General features: G+C 41.6%; 1 protein-coding gene across 2 annotated transcripts in view; it reads right to left on the bottom strand.

The window, feature by feature from the left end:
• The window catches only part of bbs9 (Bardet-Biedl syndrome 9), a 163,996-nt gene that overhangs the window by 117,734 nt on the left and 20,057 nt on the right, over window positions 1-26,205 (bottom strand). For both annotated transcript variants that reach the window (XM_056381493.1, XM_056381494.1), the window contains exons 9-14: window positions 20,832-20,961; window positions 19,144-19,325; window positions 18,870-18,946; window positions 18,728-18,781; window positions 18,513-18,615; window positions 5,687-5,791 (exon numbers count right to left, since the gene is read on the bottom strand). In XM_056381493.1, coding sequence (XP_056237468.1) covers window positions 5,687-5,791; window positions 18,513-18,615; window positions 18,728-18,781; window positions 18,870-18,946; window positions 19,144-19,325; window positions 20,832-20,961 — 651 coding nt within the window. The remainder of the gene's footprint in view (window positions 1-5,686; window positions 5,792-18,512; window positions 18,616-18,727; window positions 18,782-18,869; window positions 18,947-19,143; window positions 19,326-20,831; window positions 20,962-26,205) is intronic.

Below are 26,205 nucleotides of genomic sequence, written 5' to 3'. Positions count from 1 at the left end.
TAAAGTGTTCAATATTAATGTGAAGATGTATAAATGCTAATTTTTGTTAGCCTGCCTATGGAAAAATCCCATTATATGCAAGCGTCAAGCTAATGAGCTTTGATTTCCACATGCTTGTAGCAGTGAGGCGGCGCTTGCTTTCAACAGCAACTGGTAACACTTGATTTTTATGTTGTTTTTTTGTGTGTGTGTTTATTCAGTTTTATAACACTTTGACGAGGAACAATTAAAATCTGCTTTTGTCTCCTAGTCAGAGGACTGTTAGAGATCTGCCAAATGTTTACAGAGGATAGAAAAATAACTCTGATCTATGAAAAAAACAAAAAAAACCATCTCTTATCCCTGCTCCTCACCACCAGCTTTCCCCAGCTGCTGTGGGATTTAAACCGTCGGCCTCCTGCTTCCCTAACCTCTAGGCCGCAGCCATAGAAGTCTGGCAGATTAAGCTCTGATTTGATTGGTCGAAGAGGATTTCCTGCGAAGGTGAATGAGAAGCAGATGGCAGGTTGCAGGCCAATGAACAAGGCACTGAGGTGCTGAGTCAGACGGTTTGCGAGTTATTAAACCTGATGAAAGTCGTGCTTCCTGACTGCTGTTGCTCTTTCTTGTAGTAACTCCATCACGCTCGCTCTCTCTCCTGTCATAATTCTGCCTTTTAATTAAATATCCCGGTACTTTTAATTACCATTTAATGTCAAGAACATCACGTTTATTTAATCAACATATAAAAACCGTACCAACAATACACCGTTCCCCTTAAATTAGATCAATCAAAATGCAGAATTTTGAGGCCTACCTGTGCCTACACCAATTAAAAGTAATTTGCTCTCAGATACAAATAATAACCTTTCATATGCATCAGTGTTCAAGCAGTTCTCAAACCAAAGTAACACACCAACAAAGACTCAAAATATGTTCATATTTAGCAGCATTATCTAATCCTACAATGCTACCTTCTGTTATTAGTTTGTCTGGATCTCCTCTAACCACTGTGCAGAGCCAGAGACAAGAAAGAAAAAGCAGAATTGGAGGAGAGAGAGAAAAAAAAAAATCAAATGGCTAGACCAACACAAAAAGGAAGGGAGTAAAAAAGAAAAAGAAAAGCGAGAAAGAGCTAAAAGCGTCAATGTTGAGTGAAAGCTCCAGTTAAACGTAAAGGACATGTCAAATGGAGCAAGAAGACACTCACAGCACTCACTCAGACACACACGGTAGCCGCTGTTGGCCGGCTGCCAGCCAGTGTTCAATCAGTCTTTCCTGTTTTAAAATCTCCTGTAATGGCTGAGAAATTAGACTGGCTGAAATGATTGAAATTCTGGATCCATTAGCAAAGAGTCAGTCTAGTGTTTCATGACTGGCAAGCCTTTATTTTATCAATAATAACTGAGAAAGTCGAGACGGTGTTCTTTTGTTTAATTAACACAACACCTAGGTGATCGGACTGCTTTGCTTTTAGAATTTAAGAAGGAAAAATTTCCCTCCATGACTTTCCTGAACTGAAGCAACATCAACATCAGCAGGTTACGGCTCTCTAACGCTCCATACTGAGACAAAGATGGAGACGACCTACACTGAAGTCCAAGATGTTGGCTCATCAACAACAGGGATCTACTCTTAACCAGTCAATGGACTTGACAAGCGATTAAAAACACTGGATAAATACGAAATATAAAACTAAATCTTTCAATGAAACACAGCTGAAAACTAAAAATCGCTCCGAGAGCACAGATGTCTGCCAAGGCCGCGAAACCCCTCAAATTTACTATGTCAAGACAAATTTTTATGTGCATTTGCATAAAGATCTGCATCAACAGTAGAAACAGATAAGAGGTTTGTGCCAGAACTTTTTAAAGTGCAGTAAGTGAAGCAGCTCATGAGAAAATAGCAAAAAAAAAAAAAAACAATTTAAAAAGTCTTGTTTAAAAATCCTTCTTTAAATAATGAATCACTTGTTCCTTGGCCAGTGGCCTAACTTTCCACCAAATCTGTTCCTAAGTTTTTCTTGTACAGTGAAAACTAACAAACAGAGCTGAGAACATGATCTGCTTGGCAGAGATAGCTAGCGACACCAACCACTTCGGCTAGCCGACAAAAGCTCCTCTCAAATAGATTTCAGACCTGGCAGTTAAACAAGGAAGGACCCAACGAAAACACGGCGGCCTCCTGGAGACATCGGCATATGGAGATGCCGGTCACTCTGGCAAGCTCAATAAAACAGGAGAAAACAATAAAGACTGCCAACTAGCTCCCTGGGTTTCCACACGAACTGGCTTAGCAACCAATGAATCATGGCTGGCCGTGTTTTATGGAAATTATCCGCACAGTCGTAACTTATCTTTTGACTGGTCGGATGAAAATGCCCATTGTGTATGAGGTAACAATGTACTGTAAATGCCAACTTGACCACTTGATCCCTGTGAAGTGTGTTTGTGTAAAGCCCATTGTCAGGGCGTTAGGAAAATCACAGAAGGCACTAATGAAATTCTTTCTAGATTGTAACGACTGCAGCGACCACTGAGCCTCCTTTGAAGGGCTTAAGGAGTCAACAGTCTTCTTAAATGTCAAAGCCTTTGTGGGGCTTAAAGATGGGCACAGCAGCCACGGGGAGGGATGGTGTTGTGTGGGGCGGGTGGTGTTAAGGCGTAATCATCACCCCTGGGTGGGAGCGGAGAGAGAAAGAAAAGAGACAGAGGCAAAGTGATGCATTCCTCCCATACCGGGAGAGCATTTAGAGGATGAGGGGAGACGAGGCATTAATGGAGATTAGCACTGCAGGAACACACAACCGCAGAGTGACAACCACACACACACACACACACTGACGCATGCTCATGCTCTTATTATGACCACTTTGCAGTTTAGAGCGGACAGGACTCTACGTCATGGTTGGATCGCTGCAGGTTCGATGAGCCCAACAGGAGTTTTCACTTCCATCTGGCTGCGTTTGAGCTTCAGGTGCTGATTTATGTGTCGCTCTCTAGTGACTGAGTGAAGAGGCTGAAGCGAACACAGCTTTGCTGACGGCGAAAATGCGAATGGTTTGATTGTTTTTGGTACAGACTGACAAAGGTAGCATTGTTACAAAGTCTTAAACACTAGTTTAAAAGTGGTTATAGAGTAAAATAATGTTAATGTTGATTTTCATTTCCAACTAAAATGTAACATCTGTCCAACATTAGAGTTCAACGTCTTTCTGATGTTACATAGATGTTTGGTGGCAGATGGGGAGGCTTAAATTACGAGCATATCAATATCACTTAACAAGCCTGTGATGAATTATTTCTTGCACAGTAATAAGTTTAAATAAAAAGTTTAATAAATATCTGAAAAGTTGAAATTTGCCACTACTGCTGCTAGCAGCATAATTCAGGTAGCTGGTTTGGTTTTGGTGGTTTGCAGGTGAAAAGACATCTACATATCTATTAAAGCTGTGCTGAATCTGGCTAAAAGATTGTTCAGACATCTACTTTGTATTAGATTTATATTATAATTAAATCAGTTATATTAGAGAATGTCTGTTTCAACTGGTTCCTAAGGAACTCCTGGAGATATGTCTTTGCAAAAGCTGTAGAAAAATGGCGAAAAAAAACAAAAAAATCAGTTGCATATGCTGCAGTTTTATTGCAGAGGTTTACGAGTGAAGTGTCGCTGCAATAACACCAGCTTGTTTACTTCCAACTACCTTCCTAGATTACACTGCAGCTGCACACTTTCCTGTACATTGCCAGATGTAATGGAAATGATCTGGCCAAAAGCATGTGGACACTTATCTTGTGTACTCTTTGGTCTGAGAGTGATTTTCGAGGTTTGAGCCTTAGTTCTCACTTTAATGTGAGACGCTCATTTATATTTTGAGAAGGTCCTTTCCTGTTTCAACATAACAGTGTCACATTTTCATAAAGAAATGTCCTAGTTTCGGGCTTGACCGTCCCGCACAGAGACCTGACCCAATTTAACACCATCCAGCACCTTCGGGATGAACAGGAAGTCAGAGCTGGACCTCACTCATGGAGCAAACCCCTGCAGCCAGGTCCCAGATTGCTTTATACGTCGTCTCTTTACTTCTTCAGGTTGACACCTTATAAAACGCGTTTTTCCCTGTTTCCCTCCACTCTCGTATCCACGCTGGCATACCTCTACTTCCTGCACCTTTTCTTTTCAGTCTAAAATACCTCCCTTCCTTTCTCTCCACCCAAGCTTATGTACATTTTTCTCTTATTTTTCCTCTCCACCGAGCATAACTCACCTCCTTACCTGCTCTTCCTTGTCTAACTCCTCATGTGCCTCACCTCTGTTCTGTTTTTTCCATCCCGTCGCACCTCCTCTTCCTCCAACTTATAATAAACCTCTTCTAATTCTACCTCCAATCTAACGGGTCCTTTCCAAAACATGATATCGCACCCCCACATACTCTCCCCCAGCTGCTTGGCTTCCAAGGCTCATTGAAATACTCCAGACTCCTTATTTTCAGCTATTTATAGCATCACAATAAAGCTTAACAAAAAAGAAACACTTCCCAATATTTCCAGACATTTCACATTAAATGTGCTTCTGGGGAGGGGAAACTGTTCCACCAACTGAGGCCTGCCAAGGCAAATGTAATCCAAGGGAAACAATAGCATGAAAACATGGATTTTTTTTTTTTCATGAGCTACGTTTTAAACGAATGCTGAAATCAGTATTTTAAAAAAAAAAAAAAAAAGAAGAAGGAGGTCTGTGACATTTGAAATAAAGAGTGGTTTTGTTGGTGTGCAAGGGGAAAGTAATATCTTCCAGAAATATTGCAGGGCTGGGAAACAGATGCCTGGAGGGAGCAGGGGGATGAACTGGGTTAGTTTGGAAAGAGCCCAGATGTCCTTACGTCAAGTCAGCGCTCTGTTAGCAGCTGGTGTTCAGTTCTGTTACACTGCATATAATGGATGAGATGTTCATAATGTGACTTGCTCTAATGCTAATGCTGTTACAGACGGACTAGTTTTACCTTTAACGCTGTCACTGTGACAACAAATTAAACGTGCATTACTGACAAAACCGGAAAGAGCTGAACTAACTGAACTGCTCTTTCTCAGCTTTTGTGTTGTCTGAGATGTAAAATATCACGGCTGTTATAGTTTCCACTGTTTGCATGATGCTTCTCCAGAAAGAGTTACATTTAATGTCATCACTCTTTTGGAAAACAAAAATAAAATTGTTATGAGTCATGGGGGGAGAGTTTGCACCGTCAGAGCTGTTAAGATGGATTCAGACTGAACATTAAGTGAAGTTTAAATGTGATTGAATTTAAAGTTAAGTGGATGCAGCATGGAGAAAAGCAAAGATAAATCCATGTAGGTTGAAAACGCTCATCAAGAACGTGAAAGAAGAGTTCCTGGTGACCGCACCTACACGTACACGCTGCATATTGATTGGCTGAGAGGCTCTATGGTGTGAGGTGTAGGTAACAACGCTTATATGGTCACAGTAACCATTTGTAAACTGAGAGAGACATGGCGCCTATTTCAATTCAATTTGCGGTTTATATTTAGTGTGTCAATGCTTTTTTTCCCCCAACAGGTTTACATGTAACTGTGTGTAATTCTGCTCTTTCTGTTTCGAGTTAATAATCAGTTCAGACTCATTCTGTTTTGAGATTGACTTCCACACACGTGGGAACCAGCTTGAAATGTGTCGCGTAAGATTTTTGTACCTGTTGGCGAGCTGTAGGACACAGTGATGTCTCCGGTCAGATCAGCGGGGGGGTAGTGGCCGTTGAGGAAAGCCGAAAATTCCACAACGGTGGAGGAACCAACACCTGGAGGGGAGAGAGAGAGAACAAACACATGTTAACACCAAGACTGAAGTACAGAGTCCTCAGATCACTTCCTGTCCAGCTGCTGCTCCACTACCTCTTGAAACTCAATGCGATCTCTCATTAGGGGTCTTTTTCATCACTTACTTTTCCCTCAATAATTACTATATTTTTTGGTGCATTTCATGCTTTTATTGGATAGTCAGCAGGGAGAGAGAGACGACAGAGAGGTGAATGTCGTCCAACAAATGTGCCTGTATGAACCAAAGATGTTGAGTTCATGATTGGAGCCTCGACCTGGAGGCCGCCAGAGATGCACCGACCAAAATGTGTCTGGAGTACCAAAATCTGACGTTTGCTCCGGTTTATATTCCTTTATCAGTTTCTTTTGTATCTAACTTGAATTAAAAAAAACAAACAAAATTTTGGCTTAATTTCTTCAATGAAATTTAATTATTTAAAAAAATGGAATCAAGTTTCTTTGGATTGTGTTTCAGATTTAATATTGTAAAGAAAGGTCACGTTATGAAGGTGCGTTTTTATAAGATTGCTGTTTATTCCTTCCTTCCTTTTGTCTTGTGGTTTTGTTTGGTTTACTATATTGTTTTTTATTATTGGGTTTTATTATTATTATTATTATTATTATGGAAAGTGTAGGATTCAATGTTTTCAAAGCTCGACCCATACTTGAGACTAAAAGTCGAGCTGTACTGCTTCGATTAAATGTTGAATCTGTCTCTTGTGGAAGTGCAACACTGAATCGACAGAGTTCCTTGTTAAGTAATCTGTGTTATTATAAACGTTAGTGAGGTTTTTCTTACTTCTAGAAAAGAAGTTCCGGTTCTACCCCGACTCTCTTAAAAGAAAGACGTTGAACGATGGATAAGGAAACGGGGCAGCTGACGAAACACACACACACACTTGAAGAGTCAGCATTTTGAAAGTGTGGACGGGACAGGATACAGAAAACCCAATACTAAGCAGACCCCTTAATGTACACACACAGCCACACAAATACTCACACACAGCAATGATTACGCTAAACATCTCCAGGCAAGGTGAGGACAGAGGATTAACAACATAAACCAGAACTTTAACTCCAATCCAAGTACACACGTACACACACACACACACACACACACACACACACACACACACAATACTGAAATTATATGTAGCATGGGAAAGGGGTGATGACTTGTAGCTTCCCTTGAAATACCCCAAAACTAACAGAGGGAGAGAGAGGGAGGGAGGGAGGGAGAGAGAGAGAGAGAGAGAGAAAGAGAGAGAGACAGAAAGAAAGAGAGAGAGCAAACAAGCTGGAGAGAAAAAGCAGGGATCAAATACAGACAGAGAGGAAAGGATATATTACAGCTAATGGCTTCATGCAGTCTCACACACATATACACACACACACACACACACACACACAGGGTGGTGTGGTGGTGTAATGGGGCGTGATGTTCCTGAGCTCGACCTGTTACAGGTGACTGAAGCCCAAGTATGTGTGTGTGTGTGTGTGTGTGTGTGTGTGTCGATGGAAAAAGTGTATATGTGTAATGAAAGAAAATGAGGAGTGTGTCTGAAAATATGTGAATTTATGTGAACTGTGAATTTATAAATCATTAGAATCATTAGGACGGTAAAGAACTGACACACACACACACACACACACACACACACACACACACGACAAGTCCTCTTGAGCTGAGGATAGACAGAGCAGGAGGCGAGACGGATGGGAGGAGAAGAAAAGAGAGACGACGACACCCCCGACCCCCCGACAGACAGAAGAGAAGATAGATGATAAAAAGCAGAGAGACTTTCTCCTCTCTCTGTCAGACGCCCTGACAGCGCGACCTCCCCTCGCTCTCTTCTTCTCTTTCCTCCCCTCTCCCACACTCCTCACCCTCCTCTGCCCTCCCTCCCTCTCAGTTCCTCTTTTCGTTTTCTATCTCCTCATCTTTGGCTGTGCCATACCTTTCTCATCCTCTCCCTCTTTCCTTCTGTACGACCAATGAACGCCAACAGATTCTGAATATCAATTCAATGCATTTAACTGTTCAATTCCCGACTGTATAATAAAAACAATACTGACCCTTAAACCTTGAACCTCTGCGACTTCAATTTGTTTCATTACTGCACAACCACAAACAAGAATATAGTATATATGTTAAGACACCAGAAACAAATGAAAAGCATGATTATATATTCATTTCAACACGTTCTATAGGTTCACGAGTGGATTTCAAACTTCAAACTTAAGAGTCAGATAGGAGTGTATGGAGGTGGAGAGATAGAGAGAGAGTCTGTGACCATAACTGTGCATCATTAACACGATATCAATATTCCATTATTTAAATATCACTGTTATCATCAACACCGATACGTCGCAACGCACCTAATGAACATTAAATGAAACGTTTTGGGATTTCTGTGCTGTGATCTCTTGTTAAATACATGGTGTTAGCAGGATATTTGTAATAATCAATAATCGGTCAGGCTCTAACAAACACATTCCACCCGCCCTCTACTCTTCAACCTTTTCCTTCTCCTCGTGTGTTCTCTCGGTTTCTTCACCTTTGTCTCTGTCTCCGTCCTTCTCCCTCCTTTCTCCCTCTCCTCTGCATCCTTACTGCCTCTCCTTCTTATGTCTACCTTCCTTTAGTTTCACCTTCCTCTCCCCTCCTCTTCCCCTCGCTCCCTCCTGTCTGTCAGCAGAAGGCTTTTAACCTCTGTGCCCTGGAGGTCAAACTGGTCAGACTGGTTAAAGTGCTTTAAGTGTTCCCAGGCCCATTAAGACCAACAAACAACACCAAAGAAGACACAGAGTAATGCCTCCTCCTCCTCCTCCTCTTTCTCTTTCTGCCTCTCTATCCATCTCTGTCTCTTTTCTCCCCCGCTTGTCATCATACGTTCGGGCACATCTGGACAGGTCAGGGGGGCTGCCGTGGAAGCCGAACGCGTGAGCTCCAGGTAACGTGTCGGTCTCTGTGACCTGGAGGTCCGACCCAGTGAGACTGTTCAGACTGGTCCCAGTGTTCTCCGTCACATTAACCCATTAACACCAACGCCAACTAAAACAAACTCCACAAAGGAGCCTGAAATCCCCCACTTTACTGCCTCTCCTTCTTTACCTCATTTTTCCCTCCTCTCTCTCTTTTCTTCTCATCCTCAACAGTTGTGTTTTTATAACTTTCTGCCACCTTTTCATTGCCTCTGCACCTTATTTATCCCCAGGTTCCTCCCTCCATTTCCTCTTAAGAGAAGGAGGGAGCACTACTCTGATTTTCTACACATACTACAAGTTTTCTCCTGGTATTTCCCCTCTCTCATTCACTTTCACCCTCTCTTCCACCTTCTCTCTCGTTCTCCATGAATTCCCCTCTATAACTATTTATACTCGAGTTTTAAGAGCACATACGTGGCTGCTTTGTTCACGTACTTGCCAGTGTACTTTATGTGCAACGGGAGGATGAAAAAGAATATCCACTAAGCAACATTATTGGTGTCGTTTGCAGATACGCACAACCACTGCTCCAAAGAAACACCCTGTGTGGAGTAGTCAATGATTTTTTGGAGCACTTGGGGACAGTGGAAACAAGTTGTGACCGCAACATTGACAAATAATCACCTCTAAAGTTGAAGGTGAACCTTGGATTTGTGTTTTTGGCAAACCTGATGAATCAAAGTCCAATATTTCCTCTCTTTTATCTCCGTTTTTTGTGTTTGTGTTTGTGTATCAAATCCTGAAATCCTGAGAAACTCCTGAGGGAAAGGTTCTCTCACTACTCAATGCTCCTAAAAATGCTCTAACTGTCTGGTGCAGCCACACATTTAAATAATGAGCCGAAGCTCATTACGAAGCCCCGTTAAGCCGAGAAGAGCTGCAGATTCAGCTGATAATTCTCCACAGGTTCATCACGATGAAAAACTCTTTTTTACATTTATTATAGCCACTTTAAACATTTTAAATTAAAAGTATATGAGCACTGATACTCTCCTTCCTTTCTACCTTGTTCTCTCCCTTTACTTTCACTCCCTCCCTACTTCCCCATTCTCACTTTTTAATTAAGATCGCATTTTTTTCCCTAAATTTAATAAACAGGTGTAAAAAAATAAGCAATAAGTTTTTTTCTTAATGCAGTTCATAGGCTCTGTTTTCACTGCAGTTCTTAAACTGATTTGTCTTATTTCGAACTGCACGTTTCTCCTCCGTTTGACATTTTTGGGCCCAGTGTTGCACGCACAGTGGAACCCCGGGAGAAGAGGCGCAAAAAGATGCAAGTTTCATTTAAATTACTGCAACGAGTAGAGATTTGCATTGTGGTGCAGATTTGGTCTCTGGGGTCGCACCGAGAATCGCTGTTTGATTCCACGTCTTCCTGCGTGTCTGTGTGGTGAAGTGCTGCAGCTACCCTCAGGCCTCAGGTTATAGTAACTGACAGCTCAGGTTAAAGCGACTACCGATTGTTTGGAGGAGGTTACAGGTCAAGAGGGGTGGAGATGGGGATCTGTACCGCACAAGGAGATGGGAAAGGGGGCATGTGTGTGCTTGTGTGTGTGTGTGTCCTTTCTTTGCCATGTGCAAATAATATAAAAAGCAAAACATGGAGAGAAAAACAAATCTGGAGGGTGAATTTGTTCTGAGACATTCCTGGTCTGCCGCTGCTTTACCTGTGTGTACGTATATATGTGTGTGTGTGTGTGTGTGTGTGTGTGTAATCACACATCTCAAACAAGGGAATCTGAGGTGACCATCGGTGCAGTGTTAAACACTGACCCTCGACCCCTGCAGTTCAGGATCAGGTCGGATCGCTGTGTAGGGTCTGTCTTTAAACACGACTAACCCGATCTTCACTTGGAGATAAAATGTCCGACACACAGAAGTGAGTTTTACTTTCAAAACTCTTCTGGATTTGAATGTTTTGGTTAGAGCTCCACATGATGTATGATGATGAGGATGATGGTTTGGCAACATGACCGTTAAAAAAAATTAAGCAGACCGGTTCACACTAATGGTAAAAAAAAAATCAATTTGGTGGTAATGGAAAATAGAAACATGGCAGCTGTGGTCAGTTGACACCAGTTTGCGTTGGCTCCACTGTTAAAAAAACAAAACAGATGAAAAATGATTCATGTCGTGGTGAAATGGTTCGTGCAACAATTAACTGCACATATAACCCATTTAACTGCACCTTCACACAATCTATATGTGCACATATGCATGAAACTCTCACTAAAACGAAGGCCGGTTTCTATTTGACTGTGAAACCGAGAAAGTAATAATATGAGACGTGAGATCTGGTGCTGACACCAAGATGATGAAATACATTACTTTGAGGAACATAAACATGTTTAATGAATATGTAATGTGCGCGTGATTGATGGAGGAGAGGAAGAGCGCTGCAGACCGACACAGAGATGGGGGAGATTTAAAGAGAGACGGGCGGTGGAGGAAAGAGGGAATGTGAAAGACGGAAGGAGAAGGAAGCAGAGAGGGAAAAATAAAGACATCGGGGCACAGCATGACAAATGAAAGAGAGGAAGCAGAGAGAGGAAAAGGTGGATGGAGGAAAAGAGAAAAGGGTAGAGACAGGGAGGGAGGGAGAGAAGGAGAGCAGAAAAGAGAGAGAGACAGAACAAAGGAGGCAGTGTGTGGTGAACAGGGGATTGAGTCGCCATCTGAGACGAATAAAAACTGGAATAACAATAAAAGTCAGGAGGCGCTACCTCCCCTCCTCTTCCTCCCTCCTCCTCCTCCTCCTCACACAACCCCCCCACCCCCAACACTAAGCAGCACGTGCACACGCAAACACACACGCTTCATCACTTTTATTATCTTTTGTTTTATGTAAAGCGCTTTGTGACAAATCCCTGCAAAGATATTTGGATATAAGCTTGAGTTGACATCCACACTTATACTGAACACACACACACACACACTTACATCAGTGCAAGTGTGTGTAAAGATATACGTATCAGTGTGAGGAGGAGAAAATGAGCAGGTGAGAGAGAGTAAATGTACAGACAGACAGAGATAAAGCGATGATGAAAACCAGACGGGGGAGGTGTCACAGCGGCTGTGTTGTTGGTAATAGTGTTGCTAGTGTTTCTCTAAATTGCAGCCACATTTTCCCATAACACCTGTGGCTCTGTCACTGCTACTTGTCTCTGTTCTTTTTATTCGGTATTGTTTATATTATGAAAAAATAAATAAAAAATGAGTCATGAGATGACATCAGGATAAAAAGAAAGTGTGAAGGAGAAACAGAAGCAAAAGGGAAGTTCAGGGTTTATATGCACCAGAAAAAAAAACATGCTATGAGAATTACACAGCCATTTTATGAAGTTTGCTTATTTCCTTATTCTTAATAATGATGGTAATGAATGTGGCAATGAGTTAATAATATTTAAAATGCTATTTTACTAAATCCCCATTGGAAAAACCATCATGTCTCTTCTCCCTCTTTATGACAGTCACCGATCACCTTAAAACCGATCACCCGTGGTTAATACTCCGTGTCTGCGGCTGAGAGAAGCACTTTCGGCTGTAGTCCTGTCGTCCCGCCTCCCACCTTGTTCAATGCGCCGGCACGGCCGTGTGGAACTTTTACAAAGTGCGCGAGACTGACAGAGCGCACGCCATCTCACTCATAGATGATCGCGGCATCCACAGCTCATGTCAATCAACGACATAAGTTGGGCTGTTAAGAGTTACAACATTTGCGAGTATGGAAGAACTTTTCCTGGCAGAGGAAGATGTTTCTAGTGTAGTAGTGGAAAGTAGTGGAAGTCGTTTGTTATTGTTTTTTACTGGTGATAGTCTGCATGGTTCATATCACTGTAAATACTGTACTTAAATACAGTTTACACCAGGCAGTGTTCCATCTACAGCTCGGCCTCTTCACCTGCAACCCACAAACCGCGGAGAAACTTTCTGGACAAAATCACAAAGTAAACTCTGACCGTGTGACTGGGATCCAGCTCCTCCGAGCCAAGTCCACACATTCATTAAAAACCTACGCAGTCTCCGTTAATTTATTTTTTCCTAATTTTCCAGGGCGGTAACGGATGTGAATCACTTGGTTTGGGGCCAAATGACCATCAGGGTCAGCCACGGTGGTCCTGCAGCTTCAGAGCTGAGCCAGGCCATTCTGGGCCAAAGCAGGCCAGTGAGGGATCACTTAGGTGGGAGAGATGGAGAGGAGGGAGAGAAAGAAAAAGGAAGACAGAAAGTGTGTGTGTGTGTGTGTGTGTGTGTGTGTGTGTGTGTGTGTGTGTTGTAGCTCTCATGTTTCGCAGCAGAGAGCTGTTGATTGACTGGTGAAAGCAGCGCCAGATTTCTGTGTGCAGGAAGACAAAAGAGTGTGACGTAAACACACACACACACACACACACACACACACACACACACACACACACACACACACACACACACACACACACACACACACACACACACACACACACCTTTCTATAGTTGTGAGGACACTTCATGACATCATGCAATCCCTCGCCCCCTACCCACTAAATTATAAGGAATGGAAGCAATGTACCGATTTTATGGACAACCTTGAATTTATTTATTTATTTATTTTAAATGTACTTGGTCATTTAGTGTATACTTGCTTATGCTATGTTTGTCTTGTTTTGTGAATATTAAATTTATACTTTAACACCTAACTTCAACCTCTTTCCTGACCCTGAGAGTTGTAAATAACCCCCAACCGTAACCGTAATCCTCAATCTTTACCCCCGTGTCACTGTTGACCACTTTCCTTTGATTGATGATAACTGCAGGGGGAATTTTGTAGCTGTGTACACGTACACCAAGAACAAATTTGCTACAATAAGGAGTGTGGGAAGTGACAACATTATTATTAACAGACCTCTGCTGTCGGTGAACTGCAATCCACAATTGTGGCGATTCAAGAACCATCTCCTCTAACAGTAAAGGATAAGGATTTGAACCTAATTTTCCCACGTTTTGGGCTGTAAATGATTGATACTGACAAAAATCTTTGCAATTGGTCCACTGTTGAGCAAGAACAGTATGCCCCGTAACCACTAAATAGCTGCTTCAATGTAAAAAAAACAGGGCATTTGATCCACGTCAAAGTCAGTGCACTTAAATGTTTGTTGCTGCCACTGACATGTTCAGATTGTTATTACAAGTGACTGACAAGATCATGGAGAGGATTCCTGCAGAGACAGAGACAGACTTTTCCGTTAAAGAATCACATCCTTTTTTGTTTAACCCGAAACAGACGTTTTATCGCTCTGTTCAAAGTCACCAGACTCCATTGACTAAAACAGTGATTTTATCTGGAAGAACACAGGAGGAGCTGGTCTACCGCTGACTAGATCTGTTAGTTAGTTAGTATTACTGTGTGACTTTCAGTGGTGAATGACGTTTTCAGCAAATATGTCAAGTAAATATATTTGTCTCCTGAACAAAAAAAAAAACAGTAAATATCATCAAGATTAAGACCTATTCCAGCAGAAAAGCATGACTCTTAGTTATGACTTTAGTACCTAAACCTAATTCTAACTTATAACCTTAAACCAAGTCTTAACCTTCAAACAGGCCTTTGAAGTTGTGAGGACCAAAACGTCCTCACAACGATGGTTTCAAACCAAAGTTTGTCCACACGACAGAATTACATGTACACACACACACACACACACACAAGCAGCTACTTTACTTCGAGTGTGTGTGTCTATGTTTAAACAGTATGTTGGTGACATGTACATGTGTTTATGCTTATGTGTCCATGGATATGGATGTGTAAGTATTTATGTAACTCGGGTGTGTGTCTGTGTAACTGTCTGAGTGTCTGCTCGAGGGAGGCTTCTGAATTTGACCCGTTTGACCGCTACCTAAACTCGTGTAAACAAAGCTCCTCTTTAGTGGTGCAAATGTGACGGTGCAGTGAGTCACAGCCTCTGATCTTCCATGTAAACAGTGAATTGTTGAGCGCTACGTCTGCCAAGGAGAAAAGCTCTGCAGAACCAAACCAGCCGGACGAACCCCAAAGCTTTTTTCTTTTTTTTTGGCATCTTCTTCAATGAATTTCCTTTTGATTAAGTTTGAGTTTCTGTCTGTTCTTTCATTGTCTATTCAAACATTAAAACTATCAAGTTTTTCCTCCAGCTTACAGTTCATGTTAATTCATGAGGTGGGAATTTATCCATAAGAAACGAGTCATTCATGATATCGTGTAATGTATCGTATGTTACTGTACCCGTGTGCTTCATACTGACACCACAAAAGTGTCTAAAAACACACAGTCTTGTAAAAAGTAATAAAAGTTCACTGTTGACTGTGTGATCACCAGTGTTCATTTAACACCACACCAGAAACTAGTGGTATAACAAAAATACCACAACTTCCAGGTAAGGCCACTGACTGTTTTTCCAAAGCAGGGACGTTGTGGTCGCCCTTGGAAACCGGGGAGGTCTGCCCCAATTACAGAAAACAGGTTTCTCATACATGTGATGGTTATTTTCTTACATACAATAATGTTTATTTGCATTAGGTGCATGTAAACACAGTGAGTGCGCTGTGAATGAATCTGCTGCAGCTGCAAGAAATATAGAATACAGACTTCAGACAATCTACATGTTCCATACAGTTGAATGAAAACACGGTGGAAAAGTGTAGATTAAAACAGGAAATAAAAGCATCACGCGTTGAATATATAGACATGGACATATTGAAGCAAAAAAAAACCAGAAATGTGTAGGTCAAAACATGAAACGTAAGTCATATAAAAAATAGGAAGCTGACAAGAATTTACAGGAAACATATTGTGTGCGTTGTGCAAAAAGTGCATCATGTTTGCATTAACAGTTGTGGAGGTCATGTACAGTATATTACAGATAAGAATGCACTGTGGTAAAAGGCATTACACTTCTGCATAGACGCATCGTGAATCATGGGAAAGCAGTGGTCAGTTTGATTCAGGGCTCGGAGTAAATGGATGGTGTTCCACTCGCCTGAGAATGCGGCTCACATCTTGAAATCATAAATTCACAATCCATACTGGTACTTCTCGAAAAAGTTAGCGAGCGCTCGTCTGTGATGGATGACGGTTTCAGCGAACGTATGGTGCAGTTTTGGAGGAAAGAAATGACATTTTTCTGGTGCTTAGCCAGCTTCTGTGACTGTGTAGACAGCTTTGAAAATAACTGCAGACACCGGCCATGTTCTGCTAATATAACCTGAAGCTTTTCGTCTGACATTTGACCACGTACTAAACAGAAATAATTCTGTTAATTACAAGACGATATGATACTATTTTTATTACTAAATTGCAAAATTCCAATTAACAAACTGATGAGGTTTAAATCATGGCGAGAGGAAGATACTTCTACTGATTGTCACTATGGATTAGGCTGATATTTAATAATATTGAACATCGCTATATTTCCTGCCATATGCAATATTTATCATAGTATTGAAAAAAAATGTTATTTCTTTTATTTTATGTTATTCATATTTTTGCAGTCTGACCCTCATTCCACTGCTGTGTTGACTCTACTTTCTACCTCGTCATGTGACAAATAAAACTGCTGTTTAGTGGCGGCATCACTTATACTTGAAACATAAAATACAATAATATAATATATATTACAAAAAAAACCAAAAACAAACCTGAGATATAAAACACAACAATATATTTATATATATATTTTTCAAATGTGATATCACCATATTTGGGCTCGACTGTATTGAGATATTAAATTTTGGATATCACCCAAGCTTACTCTGGATTAGAAATTTTACAAAAAGATGAAACTGCCCCAGTAAAGCCACACTGACACCACTCACGCTTGGAGCAGTTTGTTCATACTTGGCTGCATTTCTTTTTTCCTTTAGGGTGTTGTTAGATTTGGTGCGTGATCCATTCAGAGGAGTCATTATTGTAGGTTTGGTTACACACACACAAGAATCCTTTTTAAACATGGATTGATGATTCATAATTGATGAAACGCACGTCCATGCCAGCACCGTATTCCATCTACATCATACCCATGAAACATGGGATTTATTTAAACAAAGAAGATGATTGTCATTATGTTAACACTCGATGCTTTGCCGATGCAACTAAAACCAATCACGCCTGGAAACATGACCAACAGTACCATCAAGTGAGGCACACTTCCAGTGTGAGAGGATAATATATTTCAATAATTGTCCAAATCTTTATTCACTATCCAGTGTGAACCATTTCGAGCTCACTGAAAAGAACTGCAATGTGAACTCCAGCTTTAGGTTTTTTTTTTGAGTTTGCCGAAGTCTGTAAGTTTGAAAACTTCTTTAATTTAGTTGTTTTGCTGAAGAAGGAAAAAAAGAGGTCATTCAGACCATAGAAAACAACCTGCAGGTGTTCATCAGACACAGCCAGAGTCAGGACTCCCACTCCACATGTAAACCAACAGGCAGTGCAAGGCACCAACACCGCCAGGGTTAGAGGTTTCCCTCCCAATGGGGCCACAGACGGAGCCACAGTGTGTTATCATGGTACTATAAGGAGCATATGATAAAAACCTCCCCTAACTGGTCTGCATTACACACTCTGTAAATTTACGCCTCCACGTCTCCATGCACACAAAAAGGTGGAGAGAGTCAAACGGAGGAAACTGTGGAGTTGTGTAACAGCTCAACGCGAATGGTTAACATTGTGTTACAGGATGGGTGATGTTCTTTTAACGAGCCGACAGCAGATATCAGTGTTTGGGGTTGCGAGGTTGTGTGTGCGTAGAGTCTGGGTGATTCAGATCAAACGCACCGCCGTCTGGTCGAGGTGACCGAATCTCCCCCAACAGCCAGACGACAGAGCACACAGAAGAAAGACTGATAAGAGCTGAACAAATACATCCGCACTCACACCTCTCACTCACTTAGTCAGCCGCTGCCAGTGTGTGTGTGTGTGTGTGTGTGTGTGTGTGTGTGTTCAAAATGTGGAGGAGGATGTGATGAACGAGAGAAGAAAAGCTGAAAAAATGAGTGTTGCGTATATGGGTGTGTGTGTCTGTGTGATTGAGAGAGTGAGTGAAAGAGAAAGGCTGGAAAAACAAAAGTGATTGTTGACATGAGATGATGAAAGATCTTACACAACACCAGCTGCATAAAAAAGCTCAGTGCTGCATTACCTTAAAATAAACTTAGTTTAGTGATTCATCCTTGAATTCTTTCATTTGTATTTTTCTGTTTTGAACAGGCCATCTTAACTACAGAAACACTGGCTACTGATTTTCTTTGAAACATCCTTTTGCCTTAATGTCTTTCTCTTTCAACAATCGCTTTCTCACTAGACTATCAAATTCCCTTCTTTGCTATGAAACGTTGGGCCTTATTTTCCTTGAATCTTAACACCTTTCATTCATAAAAGTGTAATAATCTAATTTAATTATCTTCATGTTACGCAAAAACCTCAGTAGAGACAGAAATATCTGAGACAGTTTTCTCAAAACCTGAGCAAATACACCAGATATCATCTTGAATAAAGAAAGTATGTTTTGCTAATCTGGGTAAACTGTGGGTGAACTGACCCTTAGTCAGTCATCCACTAAAATAGCAACTAAATATTGTTAATAATAGTTTCTACTTTCATTCAACTCTTGAGAAATTTGCAAAAGTTGAGCACACACACACACACACACACACACACACACACACACACACACACACAAAGAAAATCTGAAATAGACTGACCCATGGGCTCGAGGGCAAACTGGTCCTGAGTGACGGCCAGAGGAGGCTGGACGCCGACTGTCATCTTAGAGGCCTGCATAACACAACTGGCCTTCACCTTCACCTGGAGAGAGACAACGATGATGAGGCGAGACGGGGAGAGGGGGTGCGAGACAAGAAGGACAGAGAGGAAAAATTTGGGTCTTGATGTATGTTATGTCATCAGTACAGCTCACCTGTATGGTCACTGAAGGGACGGGCAGACCACCGGCATCCTGGATCAGAGCTTGCTGTAGCCAGAGACAAAGAGAGTGAGGGATCTACTTTATCTACTGTGTGTGTTCATATGGTAGAAAATGTGTGTGATTGTGTGTTTACCGATGGGCTGTCCATGCTGGAGGACACAGCAGCTGTAACAATCAGGTCCTCCTCAGCGTCAGTCTTAGGGAGGATGTCTGAAACAACAACAAGGGAGTTTTATCCCAAATTACTGAAATATTTTACAAATACAGGTGATTAGATACTTTTAAACAAACATCTTAAGATGGTTTGTAACTTGTTAAGTAACTTTAAGAGTTGAATGAAGTAAACATATGACTTTAACTGCGACTCCATTGCTCTCAGTTGTTAGGGTATCCGTTTGGGCTCCCACCTTGAGTCCTGGTGACCTCTCTGATGAATTTCTGCAGCTTCTTCATCTCAGCGTCCACCTGCTCATAGTCGGCCTCCCTGGCGTCCACCTTGGGCGTGGTGAAGAAGGAGGGGTCTGTGCCCATGTATGAGCACAGGAGGTGACCGTCCGAACTCAGACTGACCACCACTCCCTTCAGCTCCCTGGAGAGGAGAGGAGAGGAGAGGAGTTCATCATCAGTATTTGTTGCTTTACAGTTTGTTTAAAACTTTGAGGGAAACAAAATACAAAGTTCAGTGTCAGTTTGTGATTTGGACACGAGATGGAAAGAGGGAGAAGACGGGAAAACGCTGAGTGATGCAATAAGGTATGTGTGTGTGTGTGTGTGTGTGTGTGTATTAACTGGTTGCAGATGTGTTGTAGTTCTAGTCCAGTGAGGAGGAGGCGGCAACACACACACACACACACACACACATACAGGTTCAGGTCTAGAGCAGCAGCCGACTCCACACCACCTGCACAGGAGGGCGTCTGAGGGGGCATAAAACTTTCACTTTAACTGCAGCGGAAACACACACAGACGCAAACGCACACACAGAAAAACAGTTGACCATAAATAGACAAGAGGAAACACGGCAGCTGCTGTTAGGGATGTGAGCTGTGGTTATATACTACATAACACTAAAGACTACAGTATATAACACCTATTATAGCGATTTATGTGGGGAATTTAAAGTAAATATAAATGCAGGTCGATCGGAAAGTCGAATCCAAAACCTGTTGTTTCCATTCCTTCCCTATGGCTCAACTTCATTTCTGATGAGGTGTAATACTCCCTAGGCCCTTTCACATCTTTTGGGAACATTCATTAATGCATTTCAGGTTCTGATTTTCCACAGGTCTGTTTCAGACTGGGTCCAAATTTGGAGTTGTGAAGACCTCTATCTGCTGAAGACAGATTAAAAGCCCCAAAACAGTCTGACTCATTTAATCCAGGCTTTGTAGAATCCAGTAATAAAATTCAATATCGTCTCAAAAATATCAAAGCAAAGACTCCCAGAGCACTGCTGTAAATTACTGATAGCCACAGTAAGCTGTAGCAAGTATCTGTGTGTATTTGTTTTGTGTGTAGTGGTGTGTGAGTGTGTGTGTTCCTCTCCCACACTCTGTGCAGTGTCCTGCCAACACACTGAACAACATGATGACTATCAAGTGCTTTAAAATAACAAAGCCTCAAACTAAACCAAACAGCTATCCAGACACACACTATCTCCTGCATCTAAAACACACACACACACATAGACACAGAGAAACCACATCATTTTTCAGCCATGTTTGTGTTTTGCATTGTAATTGTATCAAATTGCGGTTTGATTGGAGTTGTTTGGAAAAAGCCGATTTATTGGCTACAGCTGGCCCCTCCCCGCTCTGCTCCGATTGGCCAGCTGGAAGACATTGTCGGGTAATTTCCCGTGAAAAGCAGCACACTGGATTTCCCAAGCTGATAAAGACAACGGCGTACCTGCTCTGTGTGAGTGCGTGTTTGTACATCTGACACACAGCAGCATTGTCTACTAGGTTTGTATCTTGTCCTTTTTTCAAGTAGCAGTGATGAGTCCTCTACTGTTTCTACTGTCGGAGACCCCTCAGCGTTTCCTCTGATACGTGTCTGTAATCTGTGTTTTTTTTTGGTCGAGGGTTGTACGTACTGGAAGTTGGAGATGCGAACGGCCACAGGCACAAAGGGGAGCTGGGCCGCCCATTTCAGAGTCACATCCTGGTAGACCTGCAGCATGTTGGTGTGGATACCTACCAACAGGTTGGTGGTGCCATCCGTCACTGGAGGGGAACAAAAATAAAATGAATTGTTAGACTGTAGAAGAACGGTGCTCTTGTTAAACTAATTTCAAATGTACAAAAACGGCTCCAGGACAAAGGTCATGCTCTCGTTATTAAAACCAAAGAATGATTGAGGAAGAGACTTAGTAAAATATGTGATAGAAAACTGTGGAGTGAAGAGTGAAGCAGACTGTTTTTTTTATCTCCTTCCTGGTTGATTAATGTCTGGATTCAACCTTAGTAGATTTGGAACAAATATATCACAATCACACCTTATATTCTTGTACTAGCGCATTTGAACTTTCATGGCTTTCTCATAGAATTTATCAAACTCAGGACTGGACAAGTCTTCTCAGGAGATCTTGACCTCAGCGAGACTTTGTGAATGAATAAATCTTCCCCACTGTAAACACTGAGCTTGACGTAGACTACCATAGTGTTGGTGTGCCATTCAGTGCTTCATACAGTGAGAAACATCCTTTCCTTTCACTTACATTTGGCAGGTAAGTGTATAAATATGCACGTGGATTTGAATATGTCATCTGCACTTATTGGTTTATGTTATCAGTCCCAGGTAGAAGGTTTAAACAAGCCGTGTAGTATATTGTATACCACTGCTATGCCACATCTCGTTTCATCTTCACTCATAAAATAAGATTTCTTTGTGAGTTCAAACCCCCCGAATAAGGTTTAAAATCTGCTACATACTTGTTAGCAGGACTTATGTCATATAAACCTTACTGTGCTGTGATTAAACTTACAGCAGCACAAATTCAAAGGGTCTGTCTATGATTTTTAGAAAACTGTGCATATTCACAAATCCAACGACCATGCAGCACAGAAGTAACAGATTCCTGAGGTGGGTGGTACTGCTCTTTAGAAATGAGTGAAACTTTTGCTCTCCCGTAAAGAAAAATTATCTCTTTACATCTCACATCTGGTTTGAATACAGACTTTTGTCATCTCGATCTTTCATTTTAAGACACGCTCAGTTTTCGTAGGTGTATAACTGAAGTCACATATACACTTTCTCCTGTGACTCATGGCCTGAAACATTAAATATAAATACTACTTATGTTTTGCTACTTATGTTTCACACACAGTCGCACGTGTCCAGTTGATCCCACCAATGGTGCGGTTACCACCTAGCGAGATCTGAGGTGACGGCCACACGCAAAACAAACATGCCTCGCTCACGCTCACACACGCTCACACACACACACACACACTCACACAGTTGAATACACAAGTTATAATATAGTAACAGCGGACAGCAGGGTGGTACAGTGCAGGGGTCAAAATGACAGAGTGTGTGTCGGTGCCACATCAAAGCAAACACACACCTTCTATCTCAGCATCAGCATTATAATTACAACCTAATTATAAAGGCCGAATCTAGCATCTCCAAAACGTTAGCTCCTTTTTTTTTTTTTTTTTTAAACATTCTTTCCTCTGTCCTTCCTCTTCTTATGTCGACATATCCTTCTTTCCTTTCTCCTCTTTAGACCTCCTCTGGTCCTTTCAGATTCCTCACCTTCCTGCTCGACTTCTCCTTTTTTTATGCTCCTGTCTGTTCTCACCTCCTTTCTCTAACGCTCTCTTTTATCCTGTCTATTTTTCTACCACACCCCCTAGGTTACATACTACTAAAACCCCAACGTCCCCACTTTGATTGCAGCCAGGGACAGTTGTCATCCCCCCCCCCCAACTCTCTCTCTCTCTCCACGTGTTCCCCGTGTGCCTCCCAACTGCCGCCCAAAAAATAAATAATCTCATAAAATGATTGAGTAGAGCAAGATCTGTCATCTCACTCCTTTGGAAATGTTTACTCACTCTTGAGTGATTCCGCCTACTACATGTTGTCTTTGCGGTTACGATTTGACATTACAAAAGATAACAATTATAAACTGTTATGTAGAGACGAGTGACAAATCAGGGGAAAAACAGACAAGTCTCTGGAAGGATCACAAATGAAAAGGGAGGTGAGTGTTGTGTAACACGTCACTGCACATCACTCAAACCGGCTATAATCTGAATGAATCCATCACTCGTTTGTCATGTTTCTAGACGTTTGGATCATATAATTTTATTTCTAAAGGAAGTGATTTTCGCATCTTATTGTGGCTTGAAGGACGGAGCTGAACTTTTTCTAGTGGAGTGTTTGGGACGAGCAGTCGAGCCAATGAAGTTATTTGAGAGAGAGAGAGAGAGAGAGAGAGAGAGAGAGAGAGAGAGAGAGAGAGAGAGAGGAATGGACATACAGAGGGAGGCAGACAGGGAGCCTGAGGGCAGTGATCCAGCAGAGGCAGCTGTGAGGCTGAAGGCCAGGAGGAAAGCGTTAGGAAACACTCAAGAGATCACTGCCGTCCCTCCTCTCCTGCACCGCTCTCGCAACTACGACGGTCCTATGGAGATCCACGAAATGCTTCTTTGGCTTCGCGCCTTAAAAAAAAGAAACCCTCACTGAACGGTGGGTGGCAGCTGTGACAGTCACTTAAGTCACCAAAAGTTGGCCTTGTCACCGTAAAGTGAAGTACGGACAGGGAAGATTGCAGCGGCAGCAGCAGCCGGGTCCCAGGAGTCTGTCTGACTTCCAACCATGTGGGATGTTTTATGCGGTTTTGATTGTTGACAGGAATCATGTCCCAATAAAAGCTTCTTTTGTTGCGCTGGCACATCATGTATTGAATTTATAGCCAATTTCCAAGAGTAATTTAAATAATCTAAATAATGTCTGGAACAGATAGTGGCGGGCACTTTGAAAGCCGAGATATTTTAATTCTAAAATTGAAAACAGATATCGGTAGAAAGCTCTTGGCCATTTTTACGACCCCTCCATCAATCCTCCCTCTCTGGATCCCTCCCCCAGTCTATTTTTTGCTTCCCTCACATCCTTTTCAATTTTCTCTTTCCGTCCGTCAGCTCTCTAGTGTATTTTAGATCAAGTGTAATACTCTCAACAAAAATGGTTCTATGGTACATTGATGCATAAACTGAAACAGACAGAAAATTTCTTGTTGCTCATAAAAAAAAAGGTTGTTTATCGCTCTATGCTCGAAAGGGTTATACACACAGTTTTTACTCTGCTGTATTTAAGCACTATTCTGGAGGGTCCAACCATATCTGGATAATAAGTGTTGCTTCTGATGATAACAATCAGGCTGGAGTCAATAACCATGACATAAATGTTATACAATTTTACTACTTTAATTTCTAACAAAAAATAAGGTTTTTGTTTCTGGCTGTCAGGGTAAATTACATGAACAGAAACAAAGAATGTTTTAGGGGAAAAAGCTGCTGTATTGCAGCTCCATGTTCTCTTTTTCTAATCCCAAACATGTGTTAATAAAGATACCATAAAACTTTCCAAGTCGAGATGAGAAGATTTTCAGGATCCAGACAGGTCTCAAGTTAACAAATGAGAGATTCTCTGAGTCATTTTAGTTCTGTTTGAAACCGCAACATCAACCAGAGCAGCTAAAATAAGTCTGATATAATCATGCAAATTACAAAACATCAGCAGGTGGCTCTTTCCTGCTCTGTGTAGGGCTAAAATGAATAAACTTGCAAGTGTGCATGCACGTTTTTGTGTTTGCCTTCATGTCTCCTGTTCTAAATGGCCATAATCAAGCTGCAATTTGATACGAATGTAGTGCTAATCACTAATTAGTGAATAATGAGACTGAATGTGGGAGTGGAGAAAATTCATCCATACTGTCTGTCAGGTACAAAGCTGGGTTTTTAACCTTTCAGTGAAGGTGACACTGACTTCCACATTCAGAAGACCAGTATGTTACACTTCCCGCCTCGTTCCTCTTCAACTCTAACAGCAGGAGAGGCGTGGAAGGTGGAGATCATTTCAAGATCTGTAGCCAGAGTGGGATTAGTGCAACACACACAGAAACCTCTTGCATGATCAAGTCTGGAACCCATTACATTCTGCAACACAGCACACACGCACAAACGCACACCTGTGGGGTTTTGTATTATATCCTGCATATTCATTATTACCTAATTCACCGATACGATCTTGTAACTGTTTTGTGTTAGCATTAAAATGACCTCAAACCAACACTTTTGGTCAAACTACCTAGTTAAAAATCTAAAAAAAATAACTGCAGAAACTACTGTAGAAGCTTTTTATTTCCTACATTGCTTTGTCGTTGCTTCAGTTTGAACTTTGATGCATCTAATCCACAGATGTACATCTGCAAAATGTTACTTTTCATGAGATGTTTTTTAGATAATAAAAAGGCTTTTAGATTTTTTGGGGGGATTTTTTAGTCTTTACCATAAAGGATCATTTAATCCATCAGTTTCTTTGAAAATCTAAAAATCACCAAGTATGGAGATACACAATATTATATGTACTGCATCTGCACATATATCGTATACGTTTATATGTCTGCCTTTATTATGTTATGCATTCATCTTGCACCATGTGTTTATGTACTACAGATTGTTCAGTAGTCTGTTCACTTGTGTTTTAATGTGTGTAGCAGGGCTACTCCAGTTATTCCATCATGTTCTGCCAAAGGCAGCTTCCTGTTGAGCCAGTCATGTGGCATTGGGCCACGGCACAGAGCGCTTTGTTTTTGTGTATTTTGTTCGCTTACTTTCAGACGTTTGGTTGTGGCAGGTGCACTGATGCATGGTGAGTTTTGTGTTGCTGCCCTGCACTTTAGTCCAGGATGAACAAATCAGAGCTTTACCAGTGCTGCAATGGCTAAATCTGACACTGACTCCTGCACACGCTGTGCTCAGTTCTCTGAAGGACAACATCACACGTCCACATCCTTCAAAAACAACAACAACTTTTATTGTTTTCAGTTCTATCACTGCCAATTACTGATTAACTGCCAAACGCTGAGGGCTAAGACGTGCGAGCGCTCTACCTGAGGATGATTTAACATGCCCTGTGACCTTTGAACTCCTGCTCTCTGTGAATAGTGATGCCATCACCTGACCTATGTGTTTCTATAGGAATGAACCGCCTCCAATCTGACCACTGCCTTTAAGATCTAATCTAATTTGTACTCACAAGCATTCATTTAGCAAGAAAACACGTTGTTTCTGCTTCCCATTGCCCTTTCACATTTCTTGTAGGTTATTTTTACACAGCTGATCCAGTTAAGTGCACACACTTTGATGTTAGCCCTTTCTAGATATATCTGTTTCCCCTAATCCTCCAATCAGTATTAAGTCTTTAACTGGATCAGCTGGGCAGAAGTAGAGCTCAAAAGA

The sequence above is a fragment of the Seriola aureovittata genome, chromosome 7 (genome assembly GCF_021018895.1).
Source record: "Seriola aureovittata isolate HTS-2021-v1 ecotype China chromosome 7, ASM2101889v1, whole genome shotgun sequence".
In the NCBI taxonomy this organism is placed as follows: Eukaryota; Metazoa; Chordata; class Actinopteri; order Carangiformes; family Carangidae; genus Seriola; species Seriola aureovittata.
Note: the sequence above shows the minus strand (reverse complement) of the source record. Positions and strands in the feature narration are given on the sequence as shown.